At 39.1% G+C, this 19,060-nt stretch overlaps 1 protein-coding gene across 1 annotated transcript in view; it reads right to left on the bottom strand.

Moving 5' to 3' along the window:
* The window catches only part of COL11A1 (collagen type XI alpha 1 chain), a 289,607-nt gene that overhangs the window by 191,488 nt on the left and 79,059 nt on the right, over window positions 1-19,060 (bottom strand). Inside the window, exons 3-4 of the mRNA XM_082266549.1 lie at window positions 18,514-18,727; window positions 13,427-13,589 (exon numbers count right to left, since the gene is read on the bottom strand). Of these exons, the coding sequence (XP_082122675.1) occupies window positions 13,427-13,589; window positions 18,514-18,727 (377 nt within the window). The remainder of the gene's footprint in view (window positions 1-13,426; window positions 13,590-18,513; window positions 18,728-19,060) is intronic.

The following is a 19,060-nucleotide window of genomic DNA, read 5'->3' as shown; positions in this document are numbered from 1 at the left end:
GCTGCACTTAGTAGGTAATTATAACACCTGTCAAATCCTTGACCTTTAAATACCGAAAAGACAGAATAAAATTTCTCAAAAATCAGCTGTCTATACTTTTTAATAAGAAATTACAATGAAGCTAAGCTAATTAAAGAAAAACAGCAGCAAGTTCAAACACTTCTTTGATTTGGGCTGCACAATATCTTTGCACATAAATCCTCATTTTCAAACATTTTACAATCTCCATGTCCAAACACGTGTAATCGTTATTGAAGCTCAAATCTTTTTCAGACTGGCATAGAAAGTGGTAGGTGCAAGGCAAGATTAAAGCTTTGATATGCAGAATGTAGTATCAAAACAAAAACATGTCATGCACTGGCAAAAAGAGAATACACCTGAATACACCTGATGACAAGTGGCAGTGGCCCCCATATACACAGTATTGTTCTCTGTCTGAATAATAAGGATCATGGGTCCTGGTGGTTTGCACAAACAGCATGTTGATATCATTGAGCTGCAACAAAAAATGTGCCTGGCTGGTGTAAGGTGTATATCCTCAAATATTTGCTAACCAGTATAATAGCAATTTGACAATATGAGATGTTGATACACAAGCATGCATATACATAAAGAAATATATCAGATACTAGATATTATAAAATATCTATCTATCTATCTATCTATCTATCTATCTATCTATCTATCTATCTATCTATCTATCTATCTATCTATCTATCTATCTATCTATCTATCTATCTATCTATCTATCTATCTATCTATCTATCTATCTATCTATCTATCTATCTATCTATCTATCTATCTATCTATCTATCTATCTAATCTATCTATCTATCTATCTATCTATTTTACAAATTGGCAATAGTGTGTGTGGAGCTAAATAAATATACTGTATATACAGTATATTTTATGATGGACTTCACTGAGTTATGTCATTACTTTTTATAACCTCTAGTTAGTTAATTCCCATCATACTATTGTTTGGCAGACCATTTGGATAAAGCGGCTGTATCTGTACAGACACAAAGTAATATCAGGCTTCAGCAGCAGGTGGTGCACTAGATGCAAACTGTGATGGCAGCTTCCAGTCGCAGTAATACTTTGGCAGGGAGACTTTTGCTGCTATTTCACAAAGACATACAAATCAGAAGAAGGATAAAAATTTGAATTTAACATTATGTTAAAGACTTGTTTTTATAAAAAGGAAGTCGTAGAAGATATAGGGAATTATTTTGTGGGTGTTTTTCCTGTATGTGGTTAACTAGCAATCCCATTGGAAATCACTGCAGGCAACCAATTTTAGGTTCCATGCACACTAGCAGCAGCTTTTGAGCTATGTATCCATGTACACTATTATAGTCTAGAAAGGTTATTGAAGCTTCAGCTTCTAGGAGTAGAAAAAAACAACCTTTTGCATTTTGAGAGCAATTTGCCAGCAGAAAAAAAGATGAATGCTCCTAACCGCTCCTAACTACGTACTGATAGCTGCTGCTAAAATCTGGCACAAAAATGCTATTATGAGCATTTTTCATCCAGCGTTTTTCTGGCATTTTTTTTAGCTTACAGTTTGCATGGAGCCTTAAAGTGGCTCTACAGTCATTTTTTCAGCTTTCCATCTATTAAATGCTCAGCCCTTGTTGTTTTAACTTTGGATAGTAAAACATTTTTTTCCTGCCAGTAAATACCTTATACAGCCCACTTCCTCTTTCTTGTCTGGAAAAAAAGCCTAGGCTAATGACATCATGCACAGCTCTCTCTCCAACTCTCGTGAGAGTTTGCCAGCAAGGGAGGGAGGGGTGAGTCATTACAGGGCCAATAGGAGCTGCAGAGCTGGAGGGGGCTGGATGAGGGCAGAGATAACATTATACTGCAGAGAACCATGATTATTCATCAAGAGGAGAAATGTGCAGGCAAGCAGTTGTGTGAGTGTGTCTGTCTGTATATATGTGTGTGTGTGTGTGTGTGTGTATATATATATATATATATATATATATATATGTATATATATATATATATGTGTGTGTGTGTGTGTGTGTCTGTGTGCCTCTGTGGGTCTGTGCAAATCCAGGAAGTGAACAGGCAGCAGCTTCAGCTGCCCACAGTTAAAATGGCTTCAGCCAGGCTTGGTGGAGAAGACTTCTTCAGCATATTTGGCAAGTACAGAATCACAGTATATATAAAATAATATGCAAAGTTGTTGGAGGGAAGCTTCAGAATGGCAAAGATGTTTTTATTACAAATTATGTGAGCAGACTGCAGTTCCTTTTTAAGCCTAGCACACACGGGCCAAATGTTGGGCGGCATCGACATGGGTGACATTTGACCCATGTGTACTGTAGCTGATCTAACTGGCTGTTTGGACGGCTTCTATCAAAGGGGCATGACCACAAAAGGTCTGCCGATTGGCTCTCGATCAGTGCTCTCAGCCAATGGAGTACTGTCCCCCTGTCAGAACACAATAGAATAGTAGGGGAGATCACTGTACTAACATTGGAGTATCAGTACAGAAGTTCTGACTTGAGCTGACTTTTTTTTTCTATTTTTCTATTTTAAAACGATTAGTGTGTACCAGGCTTTACAAAGTTTGTGATTTCAACAAGTGCAGGCTTGAAATTTTATAGAAAGGCCCACAGTTCCTTGAGATAAATATTGCACCAAAAATCTTAAAATTCATGACATTTAGCAGTACTGTGTGCACTACTGGTACTGCTTCAAATTGAAAGCGATACACACTAAATCATTCTTTAGGCTGGAATACATTGCTTGCTGGCAACCCCAACAGTATAAACAGTAGCACATGTGTCCTGGCCACAGCATAAAAAAGGGGGAGATGAGGTTACTGCACTATCCCTTCTTCTTGTCCCAGCACAATAGAACACAGCTTCCAACTTTCTGAAAAGAAAAAGGGTCTTCTTTTGGCACAAAGTATGCAATTAAAAAGCACATTCCTGTTATGTCCCCAGTAGAGCAGACCAGGAAGAATTATAGGCAAATTGCTTTAAAATAATAAACATACTTACCTGCTCTGTGCAATGTTATTGCACAGAGCAGCCCTGAACCTCCTCTTCTAGTGTCTATCGCCAAAGATCTTTTATCCTCCTCTTCTGTGTCTGCTAGCATAGCAAGCGGCTTGCTATGGGGGCAGATTTATGGGTTTGATCCTGAGCCAGGCTTTATTTTATTAATATTTATTATATTATTAATCACTTTGGATAGTTAAATAGTGATTTTTGTTTTATAGAGGTCTTTACAGCATACATCAGACCAAAAAAGAGGGACAACTGAGGAGGAAAGAGGGACGAAGGGATTTGGTTCCAAATGAGTTACAGTTCCTTTAAATAGGAAACAGTCAGGCTTCCATTGTGCAATGGAAGCCATTAAAATAATTCTGTGTCAAATCTTTTTGTTACTATGCCGGATATCTCATGCTTTTTATATATACACAGGGATTTAAAACATGGACTGGAAGTCATTACAGAATATTATAGCTGCTTGCACAAAATTTGAGCAGACATGCATACTAAGTGATGACTAGATGACCTATACACCAACCATTTGTTATATAGTGATACATGGAAATGGCAATAGCTGCAAATACTAGGAAACCTCCTATGCTGGTATTCACATGATTAATAGGCAAACTTTTTACAAATCTTTTTTTCTTCTTTTAACTGCTGACAGCTTTTAGAAACATATGTGAATGTTATTAAAATTATCTTTTTTTTTATCATAAAAGTAGGTTTTGTTCAGGTATACTGGTCCTTTAAGTCAGCTTATGTTGTTTTAAAAGAGTCTTCCTAAGATCCCTGAATGCAGACATGTGAAATGTTGCCTTTATCGTGGAATACTTCCAGAATTGTGCCACTGCGAAATATAAGGAGGGAGAATAAACACACAGCCCACATCTTTACACTCGATTCAAGCCAAGGAGCTGACAGACATCTTTCAGCACTTTCCAAAGACAGAAAACCACTGTGTGGATATTGCCCAAAGCTCCACTTTAAGTTAAATCACTTACAAAAGAGGAAAGATAAACATTTGAACATTTCTTATTGTAAAATCCAAAGCAGACTGAAAACATTTTCAACACAAGCATCTTCCATTTAACACATTTCCAGTTCCTTCATATAAGACAGATCAGCAGCTTCAAGCAACACATTTTTAGGCAGCGCATCACTAAAAAAACAAAGGAACATATACACTTTTTTATCAGTGAGCTGTCATTGCTGGTTTGGGTTTAGGAAGTTATCGGTAAAGTCTACGCATAGCTAAACCATTTTTTTATTTTTTATTTATTTATTTTTTAGGCTTTTCCAGTAGGGAGGGATTAAAACCTCTATGCTTTTAGCACCATCTGGGTTGATTAGCCTCCTCTGTTTGTCCTGATGACTATTGTCCTTGAGACCAAAATTTTACATCTGAACAAGTGGTGAGAGTAAATCTTTCAACGGGAACAACTCTCTGAAAGGGGATTTTCCTATACTTTGAAGAAATTCTCTATGATTAGTTGTGTCTCCAGTACAGGAAGTAAAGGTAAATCTGCCCAATGACACACAGAAAGCTAAAAAAAAATGACAGATATTTTAACTCCTCCCCACTCTATACAAAGCTATAAAAATGTTTGACTATATATACACTTTATTGAGCAACTGACCTTCAACAAGTATGCGATCAATGTAGAGTTGGAATGCTGCATATATACAAGCTTGTTCCAAATCAGTGACTCAAATCAGTGACTCAAATCAGTGACAGTTGTTAAGGAAAAGCAAAGCCAAAGCTATTTTGGCTATACTTCTCCTATGGATCACAGGAGTGCAATTTGTTCTCCACTCTTGTGACCCATTTTTGTCATCACTCAGCTGGTCCATGCTCGGGAAAGATCCACCAAGATGTCTGGACAGACAGCTGGATCAGCCTACCAGCATGCCACTGAGAGCCTGAGCCAGCATCACCTGCCCCCCCCCCCCCTCCCCCCAGCCCAGCACTTCAGTGAGTGCTGGACAGTGTTAATTTCGTAGACTAAAATGACTAAAATGTTTTCGTTGACTAAATTAACACAATTTTAGTCGACTAAAATACGACTAAAACTAAAACAATTCAGATGACTAAAATACGACTAAAACTAAAATGGCATTTTAGTCATAAGACTATAACTAAAACTAAATTGAAAATTGACATCATCAAAATTAACACTCCTCTGCTGGCCATTTCTAAATCGGCAACACAATTCCATCCAGAGCCTGTAAAATTAGCACATTAAATACCATAAATAATAAAATATTTGATTTTTCACTCCAGGATCAGGAGTAGTATATAATGAGTTTGGAAATTGTAGAGAAATGCTTAAATAATGCATTAAAAATTACAATTGAACTACACCCATTCGATTATAGATGACTAAAATGTACTGGAGTTTTAGTCGACTAAAATGTACTGGAGTTTTAGTCGACTAAAATGTACTGGAGTTTTAGTCGACTAAAATGTACTGGAGTTTTAGTCGACTAAAATGTACTGGAGTTTTAGTCGACTAAATACGACTAAAACTAAAACACTTGCAGAAGACTAAAATGGGACTAAAACTAAAATGCCATTTTAGTCCTAAGACTAAGACTAAAACTAAATTGAAATGTGCTGCCAAAATTAACACTGGTGCTGGAGTGGCAGAGCAGAGATCCGGTGCCTGACATCTGTATTTATATATTAGACCAGTTCTAGGGACAACTTCCCATATCCACATCATCAATAAGTAATACAACAATAGTCGGATGAGGAGAAAAACATCCCCTACAAAGAAAAGCAAGACTTTAATGTATATGGGGTTGTCACTAAGGTGAGCACATGCACAATTTGGCCCTGGTTTCTTACCAGAGGCCAAATGGTCCCCTTACATCCCTGGTTTGGCTGCATACATCTGGAGGTCTAAACAGTTGTACTGTGGTGAAGTTGGTGAGCATATTCATATGTACGATGAATATTTGGAATCATAATAAATTGTTGAGTGTATAATATTTTTTCTTTGTTTCAAATCTCATAATGATTTAGATATACATTAGAGTTCCCTAAAGAAGCAGAGAAATTGTTCTGCAAAACGCATTGGACCTTACTGTATCAATGAATCAAATCAATGTAATGATTGGAAATGTACAACTATTCAAGTCGTTGTGCTAATGTTTGTATGCATGCTCTTATACCCAACTGGAGGTTTTTAACTATGTTTTAACTATGTTTGTACAATAAAATCTTATTTTATATGAAAATGATGCATGTGCTCACCTTAGTGACAACCCCACATCCTTTAAAGTCCTGCTTTTCTTTCCTTTTTCTGTAGGGGATATTTTTCTCTCCCTCCGACCATTGTTGTATCCAATGCCTGCCAGTCATGGTTCTCTGCTCAGAACAGAGGTAGAAAATGTTGTGTGTTTGATCACTCAGTTCCCCGGGGTAGAGACGGGGGGGACAGCTACAGCTGGGATCGGTGCTGAAGCCATCTAGGTGAGTATCATTTTTTATTCTTCTGTATACAGCGTGCGTGCGCCCCCTACCCGGATGAGCAGAATCACGTATATATTTGTGATTTTGCGCAGCCAGCCCCCACTCTACCAGTAAAGCTACAGTGCATGGTCGGCAACTGGTTCGATAGCCTACAATCAAGATGCAAAAAACATATATATTTCTAGTCATCTGATTGGCTTTGTAATTAGAATAACAGGAATTTTAATGTGCAGTATTAATAATTAATATTTCATTTTACGGGAAACATGTTCTAAAATGATTCATAGCCTTTTAAACACAGGATTGCACATCTACTCAGTCAAAATCCCTTCACTAGAGAAAGATGAACATTTACAATGTACAGCATAAGAAATTATTAAATCCTTACTTGAGAGGGTAACATTTATAAACTACATCCAGTCATAAATATTTACACTGTAACGTCTCTGCTTGAAATGCTCCTAATTTCAAAGAGGCCAAGTTTATAAAATTGTTTCCGCCAAGTGACTGAAGAGCAAAGTCTATTTATTTCTATAAGTAATGAGCAGAGGATAGAAAAAATAAATCTGCTTAGTTCAAAACAATGATGATGCTTGCATACAAAATACAACCAAGCTTAGCGGTGCGCATCACTAAGGTACAGAGTTTCCTTCTGAGAAGACATTGATAAACCCAACAGAAGAAAAAACTAAAACACATGTCCATATTAAATACCATCTGTAATACTGGTCTGGTATCTGTAATATAGGATAGATCTGATTGTAGTCATTCTGTGTGTGGGAGGGGCCTAAGTTGGGTACCTTGTATTAGGGAGGAAGTACTCGCAGACAATGTATATAGCTCCAATGTCTTTTGAAAATTCTTGCACAGTAATCCACAAATAAACTGATCTTCAGCACTGACATAAACAGTTCAGAGCATGTACAGTTACCCAGCATTTACGATATATGTTACCAGAAGACAGCTTCTGTTAGCAAGGGTAGGGTTCCTTCCGGGTGCGAGTAGAAAGCTCTGGACCACTCACCAGAGTGTATATAATGAAGATAGAGCCTTCCATAAACTATCCCACCTCCCCAGGAACCTGACCCTGAGCTATTCACTGTCTCTCACAATCAGATTTCTCTCCCTACCGTTCACTCATCAGAAACATGACAAAATGACGATGGGACCCTTATTTTGGAAAGGTTGTCTGACCCTAGATGGCTACAAAAGGTCACCAGAGGTTGCAGCATCCAATAAGACAGCTGCTACATCTGAGACATTGATGGAATTCACGAGGGGACAATTTACACTAAACTCTATCTCCACTCACTCCATCTATATATGAGGTCAGCAACCCCTTGGTTGTGATCTACTGATTGACCATGGGCAGGTGACAGGTAGATTGTATTTGAGTCCCTGCCTTTTCAACCCGTAAGTGCTTGTCCTCCAGAGTAGCAGAGCTATGCATGGAAGAAATGAGCACAGGCATATTGGCTGCCTGAGTTTTGAGGCTGGGAAGCCGTCAAATCCGATTGTATCCAATCATCAGCGAGAGGCATGTTGTGGGGCGAGGAATGCCTCTGTTGCCTATGTTTCACTGTCCGTGTTAATAGCTTACAGGTGGGATAGCTGGGGTGGCTCTTGTCCGAACGCGCCTGAGCCAATCCCTAGAGTGCACTGTGCTGACCCCCACTAGCCCTCCTTTCTAGTTCATTCAAGATGCTTGTGGATGACATCATGTAGAATAGACAAGAGAGGAGGGCCAGTGGGGATCAAACCACCAGAACAAGAAGATCAGCCACAGCAGCTTTCCTGCGCCGGCCCTGCATCAGGAAACTGTTTTTTTTACCTCCTAAGCTCCCTCTGTGGTGTGCCCTCCTGAGCCTCACTGTACAATACCCCCCTAATCCTCCCTGTACTGTGCCCTCCTGAGCCCCCTGTACAGTGTCCTCCTGAGTCCCCATGAGATGTGACCTCTTGAGCCCCCATGTATCGCACCCTTCTGAGTCCCCATGTGGTGTGCCCTTTCTGAGCCCCCTGTATTGTGCCCTCCTGGATCCCCCTGTATGGTGCCTTTCAAAGCTCCTCTGTACCATGCCCTCCTGTGTCCCCCTGTTCTGTGCCCTCCTGAACCCCCCTGTACCATGCCCTACTAAACTCCACTTTAGCATGCCCTCCTGAGCTCACCTTTACTGTGCTCTCTTCAGCCCCCTTGTGATGTGCCCTCCTGAGTCTCCCTGTATTGTGTCCTGCTGAGTCAACCTGTACAGTGCCCTCCTAAGCCCCTCTGTACCATACCCCTTGAGCCCCTATGTGGTGTTCCCTTCTGAACCCTGAAATGTGCCCTCCTGGGCCCTCCTGTTCAATGCCTTCCTAAATTCCCCTGTACCATGTCCTCCTAAACCTCTCTTTAGCGCATCCTCCTGAGCCCACCTGTACTGTGCCCTTCTCAACTCCTATGTAGTGTGGCCTCCTGAGCCCCCTGTACCTTGTGCTCCTGAGCCCCTTGTACCATGCCCTACTGACCCCGCTGTGCTTTGCTCTTCTGATGCCCTGTTCCTTGCCCTGCTGATGACCTGTCCTCTGTCCTGCTGACACCCTGTCCTTGGACCTGCTGACACCCTGTCTTCTGTTCTGCTTTTTGCTGTACATTGCTGTACCTAATACTAACCCCTGGGCACTGCTCTATTTTGTCTGTGCCCACGTTAAGGAGATGTACTCTCTTTATTTTTCCTGTTTAGCATTATCACTAAAAGTGAAAGTAAAGAAAGTCCACAATTTTGAGTTGTCCCCAGGCAAGTAATATAGGGGAAATCTTCTAATGGGGACACTATTTCTGGTGACTTGGGAGTCCCCAAGAGATTCAGTTCATCATCATTCCCAAAAAAGAAACACTTAACTCATCAAAGTCTGAAGCCTTAGCACTCTTCCCCCCTTTTCGAGTGCACATTCTCTGTGTTTTCTTTACAGATTATCAGGCTGGAAGGCTGCCAAGTCACTGCTGGGAGGAAGGAGCAGAGTGAGCTGATCTAGCTTAGACAAGGACTTTGATAGTGCTATATTTTGAGGATGGAAAACTCTCATCGCTAAAAAGGTCAGGAGGACTTTTTAAAAGCTCATTTACTACTTGTAAAAATTTCAATGTTCATAGCCTGGCCATAGTTATACTTTAAAAGCAACTTCTACAGAGGAAAATATGCTAACCTCTTTTAAAAATGCTATTTGGCTGGTTTCTTCTGGTCTCAATACTTTTCAACCCACTGACCTGGAATAAGCATTCAACTAGTGAAAGTCAGAATGTCTTATCTGCATACTTGTTTAGGTTCAGTAATTTAAAAAAAAAACATTACCATAACAGCCAGGCAACTAGCATTTTCCAAAAGATAGTACAGCAATGTCAGTTTACAACTTTTTGGTACATCAGGATCCACTTAAAGTGGGTCTAAAGGTTAGATTTTTTTTGTTTAATAACAAACATGTCATACTTACCTGCTCTGTGCAATGGTTTTGCACAAAGCAGCCCTGATCCTCTTCTTTTTGGGTCCCCACAGTGGTCCTGGCTCCTCCCCCCTGCCAAGTGCCCCCAATAGCAAGTCGCTTACCATGGGGGCACTTGAGCAGGCTTGCTCCTGAGCCATGCTTCTGTGAATGGACATTGTCCATTCACATATGGAGCATGTGTTGGCCCCGCCCCCTCCCTCCTCATTGGTTCACTGGCTGTGATTGACAGCACCAAGAGCCAATGACACTCTCTGCTGTGTAAGCCAATGAGGGACAGAACCAAAGAAATTCCCAGCTCAACTTACCAACCAGCCTGCAACCAACCAAATTATCCTTTTTAACATTATGCACTAAAAACAGGGGTTTAGTGTGCACACATTTGCAAATACATGCATAAGCTGTGGAGCCCCTTCAAGGCACTCCTGTATTATCCACAGTCCTAACTCTAAATTTTGAGAGCCTCCACAATGGAAACACATGCATTATAACAGATAGGCAGATGACAGGTGAGCCTGGAGGGAGCCTACCCCTCCTTAAAGGCACAGGGGTGCACTGGACACCCAGCACATAGTACTATGACATCAAAGGTGTCCAGTGCGACCCCTCACCAATATTTCAACAGTACAAACAAATGGCCACTGCCCTCATCTATCCATTATAATGCATGTTCTTTCATTGTGGAGGCTCTCAAAATTTAGAGTTGGAACTGCAGATAATACTGGGGTGCCTTGAAGCAGCTTCACAGCTTTGCATGTATTTAGAAATGTGTGCAAACAAAACCTCTGTTTTTAATGCATACTGTAAGGATAATTCAGTTGGTTGCAGGCTGGTTGGTAAGTTGAGCTGGGAATTGGTTTTGTCTTGCATGTGTTGCCCTTCCATGTGCTCCTTGCTGCAAAGGCCAGTTATAGGTGAGGGCAGTGGCCACTTATTTGTAATGAGGAGAAAGGGACGCTGGAGAGCCGCTGCTCTCATGCACATCCCTGGATCGAGATGTAGCTCATGTAAGTATAAATGGGGGGGGGCTGCTCCCAGAAGGTAATGCATTAAGGTAAAAAACATTCTGCCTTTAGAAACACTTCAATTACTACCACTGCGTTCTTATTTGACAAGTTTACAGTTTGAATCAACACAATAACTATGATATAACAATCTTATTAAGGCGTTGCTGATTACAGAACCTTTAGTAGTTTTTATTGAGGTTCTTAAACTGTCTTTGTATAACCCTAGGAATACATACCTGACCACATTTCTAACCAATGAAAACCCTCTTCCTTTTTCATTTTCTTTCACAATTATTCAACTACTTAGCATATCTTAGCTATAAGTTTACAGGCTACAAATAGTGTTTCCTGAAGAAACAAAAAGGCATATCTAACAGGGGTCAGATCTCCAAACGCATCTATTAGGGGCACCAGGGAGTCCATTAAACCATTACACATGGAATTGCATGACAGCTGAATACCATGACTTTCTTTGGAGGCCATTCACGTATATGCAGTGAGATTCCGATGTGATTTGGAAAAGTGTACTGTGCAAGTTTAGAGCCTCTGAACCGCATCAACTTACACTGGTCAAATTGCACTGCAAAGCGGATTCAACTTGCACCACATCAGTGTGAACCTAGGTTAAATCATGCAGGAATTGGACAATTTGTTTCCAGTAGACAAATATGACCAGGCAGTCCTGTAGCATATACCTACAGAGGACTGACATTTCAAGCCCAGCGGAGACTACATAGCATATTTCACCAAAATCAAACTACTTGGGAATAATCAAACAACAAAAACTTAGTCTGTATTGTCAGCACAGAATGTATGAGAAGAATAAAACAGGAGGATTTGCTAACTTTCCCATGCTAAAAAAAGATAAGGAAAAGTGTCAGAGCACGGACCACCAACAAGCATACACGCAGAGAGTAGAATAGTTCACAGCAAGTGGAAGAGCAGGTGCAAACACATGTAAGTGTCAGTTTTAATACGTTATCCTTTGCTGTGCTGTAGTTACCATTCCGGTAAATTGATTCCATGGACAAACAATTAGTCTTTATTACTGCAGGTAAAATTGAACTATAAATGTTTTTTTTTTTTGTTTTTTTTTCTTTCTTTTTTTTTTTGTGGAAACTAAGGTACACTACCGTATATTTTCCGGCGTATAAGACGACTGGGCGTATTAGACGACCCCCCTAATTTTCATCTACCGGTAATACTTATACTTAAGTTACCTTAGAGATATTATACTCGACGTATAAGACGACCCCCCTTTTTTGGGGGATTTTTTTGAGGTTCAAAAGTAGTCTTATACGCCAGAAAATACAGTACATAAAACATAAATATAATTTTCTATTTACAGTCGTAGATTGTGCTCTTATTGAACTGATTCCCACGCTATGCTAATGCATGCTGGCTTAAAAAGCCATTAAAGACAGTAGAATTTTCCATACACTGATCACTGAACCTTTGCTAAAGTATACTAATATTGGGTCTTCAATAGGTCATTATAAAACATAAGTGAATTTATGGTTGGACTTTTTACTTCATATCTGGCTGCACTCACTTTCCAAGCAGCAGACAACCAACGTTTTTTATTGATATTTTAGGATTGTATCTACCATAATTGTACCTGTAGGCTGGTGCCTAGGGCCAGACCACCAAAAAAAGTAAAAGAAGTGGTGGTCTCATGTTTCCTGAACTATAATGAGCCTTGTGACTCCTCTCTACACCCTTTAGATTACCTCAAACCAACAGTTTTCTTCCTGAATTTAGCTAGAAAAGCTCAGAGGTGGCTTGGTGCTGCCCCTTCTCACCCTACTTCCCATGCACTGGTGGGTGAGTACCATTATAGTAAATACAGATCTGGTAATTATTCAGATGTGTCTAGGGCAGGAGGATGTCTAAATACAGATCTGAACAGTCCTGGGTACTTGTATGACTCTTAGCTCTTTATGTTATTTGGCAGAGGTCATGCAAGTGTGGATCTGACCAAACCACCAGATCAACCTGACCAACTAGCCCTTATAAGACATACAGTACATGTTTCAAAGAGGGACCCTAGGATGGCTCTACTCCATATCTTCTCAGTCATTTCTCAAAGTATACTGTATTAAGAAAGAACTTTACTAGGACAACAAAGGTGATTAGTCAATCAGTGAAGCTGGTAGCAAACTCAGGTGCAAACCTCACACAACATGAAGTGCTCTAACATATAAATCTGGGAACATGGCAATATTACATCAGAACATCATGAAAGAAAAGGTAAAGGTTGAACCAATAACCAGCCTCTTTTTCTTTTTGTTTCCAAGAAAATCAGCCTCTTGTTGTCACATGAAATGTATAATATCAGGATATTTGAATCTCAGTATCATACTGTATGTAATAAATGTAATAAATAATAATAAAAAAAAAAAATGTTGTAAATTTCTATTTCAAATAGAAGGTGTTAAGTTTCAGACCTGAAACACTTCCTCTTCCAGGATGCGAGTCCCAAATACAGCAATGCCATTGGTATCCACCACAGGATGGTCACTTCTTGGTAAGGGTTTAGATATCTTTTTTTTGCAGTCCACAATCATTGTGATCGTCTTCTTTTCCACGCTGATTGCAATCCGGTGCCACCTACAAAAGCAAATACAGATCTGTAACTGGCCACTTAATGGGAAGCACAAACCGAACCAACTTTATAACATAAATCTGCCTTAAAGTGTTACTAAACCCACAACAGTAAAATCAATGTGTATATGCAGTAAAGCATGCTGGTTATACTCACCTAAGGGGTTAATCCTCTGCATTGTGTAAAAAGGCTGTTTGATTCCCTGTCTTCTCTGATCCTCTTTTTTTTTTATATTCCCCAAAATATCTCCTAATAGAACAGAGCCTTGGGGGCAAGCTACACATGCTCAGTTTGGTGTGCATTGCTAGAGAGGTTTTTTTTTCTTGGGAGAGTGCATGTGATCAGCACTGTCCAGACAAAGGATCAGGGATCCTGCAGCCTCATAGGACAATCAGAGGAGAATGAAAACTCCTCCTACAAGCTTTAACCAGACACTGGCAGAAATCACAAGGTGAGTGGATGTGTTTATGTATTTATGTTCTGCTTATGCAAGTTATACTACGCAATGGGAGATTGTTTATGCTTTTCACCCCCCTTTGTACAGCTGTACATAGTAACCAATCAGCTTCTAACTTCAGATTGTTCAGTTAAGCTTTTACAATAAAACCTAGGAGCTAATGGTTAGTATGCACAGCTACACTAAATTCTAGGTGCACCAGTTTTAGTAAATCTCCCCCTAAAATAATTTATTATACAAAGCCACAAACATAGCAGTGGTACAACTGAGCACTGAAATTTAGAAATATTAGCTACTTAATCACTTCAATACCAGGCACTTTAACCCCTTTCTGGCCAAGGCCAATTTTCAGCTTTCAGCGCTGTCGCAAATTAAATGACTATTTTGCGGTCATGCAACACTGTACCTATAAGAAATTTTTATCATTTTTTTTTCACACATATAGAGCTTTCTTTTGGTGGTATTTATTCAACACCGGGTTTATTTAATTTTTCCTCAATAAATGATAAAAGACCACATTTAAAAAAAAAGGGGGGGGGGGTTTCTTAATTTCTGTTTTAAAATGTTGCAAATAAATAATCTTTCTTCATAAATTCAGGTCAAACTGTAGTCAACTACATTCCTTTGGTGAAAATAATCCAAACCAGTGTTTATTATTTAGTCTGTAGGAAAGTTTTTTGGGGTCCTTTCACACGAACAATCCGATCAGATCCTCCTGTCAATTTTTTAGGCGGATCTGATTGGATCCTTCATGCATCCCTATGGGGCAGCAGATGTCAGCGGAGACTCTGACACCTCCCTCTCCGCACACACAGAGCGGAGACGGAGCTGTCATCCGCTTGCTCTGCTGGGATCGGTGGATCGATCCCTGCTGAGCAGAGAACGATCCACAACGGAATGCGGACCATGTGAAAGAAGCATTAAAGTCCACAAACTACTATATATATATATATATATATATATATATAAAATCTGATCAATCCTGATGTACTGACACCCTATCTCATTTCTTAAGGCCCGAAAACGCCACGACAGTACAAATACCCCCAAATAACCCCTTTTTGGAAAGTAGAGTCCAAGGTATTTAGTGAGAGGCATGGCAAGTTTTTAAGTTGTAATTTGTTGTCACAATTTGGAAAAAAAAATAAATGTTCACAATTTAGTTTTTTACATACTGTCACCAGTGCAGTACAGTGTTATCATATAACTGGTGTGGTGGTAATCAGGGACACTGACTGGTGACAGAATGCAAAAAATAATAATAATAATATTTTTTCTTTTTTTCATGATTTTTGTTTCTGAGCACCGGTTCACATTGCAGCGACGCTACTTCAGAGCGGCCGCCACGGACTTCATAACATTGAAGTCTATGGCGGTCGCCTCCGGGTCGCCCCAAAGAAGCTCCGGACCCTTTTTCTAGGTCGGAGCGACTTGTGTCACTCCTATTAGAACGAGTCCGCAGCTTCCCTATGGGAGGCGACCTGCGGCGACCTTTGAGGCGACCAGGTCGCCTCACAGGTCGCCCTAGTGTGAACCGGCACTAACACACTGTGATCAAAGTGATACAGTGTTCCCATAGTAGTACTACACTGTACCACCCTGGTGAAGTGATCAAGATTTTTATTTTTACATATTATGATTGCTTTGGTATAAGCAACCATTTTTACAGAATAAAACTGGGTCATTCGGTGTCTTTTGTTGTGATGAGCTGTGATTGGCCAAAGCTAATCACATGGTACAGATGGCCCTGTTTGCACCATGCTGTCATTATGACCAATCACAGCTAGCAACACAATTGTATACAATGGAAGGCATTAAAGGAAGCTATCCATTGTTTATAATTGTCATGTGATCTGCTGTGATTGGTCACAGCAATCACATGGTATTGGCAGCGGGCCAGTACAGTGATCAGTCATCAGCTGTGTCCAATGGATACAATCATAATCTTATAATCTTTTGCTATAACCACTTGAGCTCTGGAAAGTTTTACCACTTCATGACCAGACCATTTTTTGCTATTCAACACTGTGCTACTTTAACTGGTAATTGTGCAATCATGCACCCAAATGAAATGTTTTTTTTCACACAAATAGAGCATTCTTTTGGTAGGATTCGGTCACCGCTGTTTTTTTTTTTTTGCTAAATAAATAAAAAAAGGCCAACATTCTTGAAAAAAAAAAAAAAAAAAAATATATATATATATATATATATATATATATATATATATATATATATGTATGTATATATATATATATATATATATATATATATATATATATATATATATTTATTTATATATATATATATATATTTATATATATATCAAATAGAAAATGAGAAAAATCTAATTTCTTTAAAAATTAAGACCAAAATGTATTCTGCTATATGTCTAAAAAAATCCCAATGAGTGTATATTGATTGGTTTGCACGAAAGTTAAAGCATCTACAAACGATGGTATATACTGTATATTGGAATTTCTATTATTATATTTTTTTACACTACAAAGGATGATGATCAGCAACTTATAGGGGGGACTATGATAGCATGGCAAGCAATCTGACATGCTTGGGGAGGAACTGCCACTGACATCATGTATACAGTGATCAGTGATACAGTGATCAGTGATAATACTATACACTGTCACTGTACTAATGACACTGGCTGGGAAGGAGTTTACATGTAGGGCGATCAAGGTGTTAAACCATGTGAAATGTGTGTAATGTGTGCTGTTTTTACTAACATATCTCTTTGTTTCTTATCCCTGCAACGCAGGGATAAGAAACAGAGAGACTGTTCCCTCTGTACAGAGCCCTGTTTTGATTGGTATTCTGGCCCCAATTGACAATATTTATTATTAGAACATGTTTAACTTGGGTATTTATTGATAAAACATGAGGCTTATGAGACTACTGTGAGTCAAAGTTAACTTAAAAATTAACTTTGATTTCAAATCAAAAACTCTTGACAAATCTTTTTATTTTATTTTATGTTGAAAATGCATACTATGTCCCCTTTGCAAAAAAACCTCTTGCACTCCTCTTTGCAAGATTCCTCTGTACCAGGATGAATAAACACGTGAGAGTTATGTAATCCTGTGCTGACCATTCAAGATGGCCAAGGATTCTGAGATTCTGAGGAAACAAGATAATAGAAACCAGCCATGTTGTGACTTGAATATTAAACAGGGTGGGCAATAGAGAACTAGAAGTCGAAAAATGTGAGTTTTATGATTTTTATTATTGAATAAATTTGTGTTGGCATTTCACCAATTGTAAGCCTGTGTAATTCTTTTTGAGTATATATATAGCAGATACATCTTGCAGATGGAGTGGTATATATATATATATATATATATATATATTTATATATATATATATATATACACAGTATATATATATATATATATATATATATATATATATATATATATATAGGGCTTTTTTCAGCAGGAACGTGGGGGAACGCTGTTCCGGTACCTCCAGTACTGAATGTATGTAATGACTAGGAGATGCTGGAGGGTCTATTGCTGGCTGCTGGGGATCTGTTATCTCTGTGGGGTCTATTGTTGCAGGGGTACTATTATTGTTGGGAGGGACCTACTGTTGAGGGAGGAGTCTATTGATGCTGGCTGCTGGGGAGATCTATTGTTGCTGGGGTGGATCTATTTTGCTGGGGGGGAGGTATTTTTTGGGGCGAGAGGTATATTGTTGCTGGGAGATCTACTGTCTGTAGAGGGGGGTCTATTGCTGCTGGCTGCAGGGAATCTATTTTACTGCTTTGCTTGTTAACAAATTCTGTACAAATTCCGTAGCATCAAAAAATACTTTGTTCTGTATTTTCCATAAGGTGTAAAACTGGGAAGCAGGTAGGGGGTGGAACTAAAGGACAGTGCTCCAAGGTGGATGGAACCAAAATACAGTGCTTGGAGGTGGGTGAAGGCCTGAGAAAAGCAATGACTCAGAAGGGGGGAGGACTTGCACCTCCATATATATATATATATATATATATATATATATATAATGCCCTGCAAATCTTACTGCTTGTTGATTTACATATCCTGGACCTCAATTCGGCTAGGTTTGAGTCTATTTTGACCTTCCAAATTTAAAGGGTTAAAGATATCCAGCGAGCTGCTTTTCAAAAGGTGATGACATTGGATGGTGTGTTTTTTTTTCACTAATTTTGCAGTGATTCAGGACTTTTCAGCTTTATATGGACCCAATTTTTACATTTTGTACTTTTGCTGATATATAAACATTTTTAGTTGGTAATATTGTTTATTTCATATTCACTTTAATGTTATTGCACTTCTATTTATCAATCTCTATGCAACGCTATGCTTTCAGAGTGACAGCTTTACACATATATTTTATTTCTCCTTAAGGGAACAATGTATATTTGGCATTTTATAGCTTTACTTTGGTCTGCAGGCATTTCCTTTTAGTTGTCATAGATCAAAGGCATTACTTACTTTCCGTCTGCAACATTGACAGTGCTAAAAATGGGGTAGTCATCTGGTGAAGGTAGTCGATTCTGATCTTCATAAAGGAAGACAGGAGACCTGCCAACCTCTACTCCTATCTGCTGTGTTCCTTCCCCGCTGTATATTGACAGGATAAATGACTGCAGGCCTTTCTTGGGCTTTACTGTCAGCAAGATTGAGAAATCCTTTGGAAACACCCCCCCTGAAACAGAACATTTTAACATTAGCAGACAGCAGTACAAATACTTGTTCTACAGTAATATTTTTCTTAAAAGACAAGAAAGAAACATGAAATGAAGAACAGGCAAGCAAATATATATAATACATGTGGCTTACCTTTTGCAGAATATCAAAGTGCTCTAAATGAATGGTATACAGTTTACAATGAAAGATGTCTGTTGGATTTGAAAATAAACTGTATGTGTATAAAACGATAATCTATCATCAAGCTGCATACCTAACTGAGAAGTATTAAACCCCATACCAAACATGAAATATATTGTAGCTTGCCAATCATTAGTGTCTGCATTTGTTT

Source organism: Pelophylax lessonae, assembly GCF_965119305.1.
Source record: "Pelophylax lessonae genome assembly, chromosome: 8".
NCBI lineage: Eukaryota > Metazoa > Chordata > Amphibia > Anura > Ranidae > Pelophylax > Pelophylax lessonae.
Note: the sequence above shows the minus strand (reverse complement) of the source record. Positions and strands in the feature narration are given on the sequence as shown.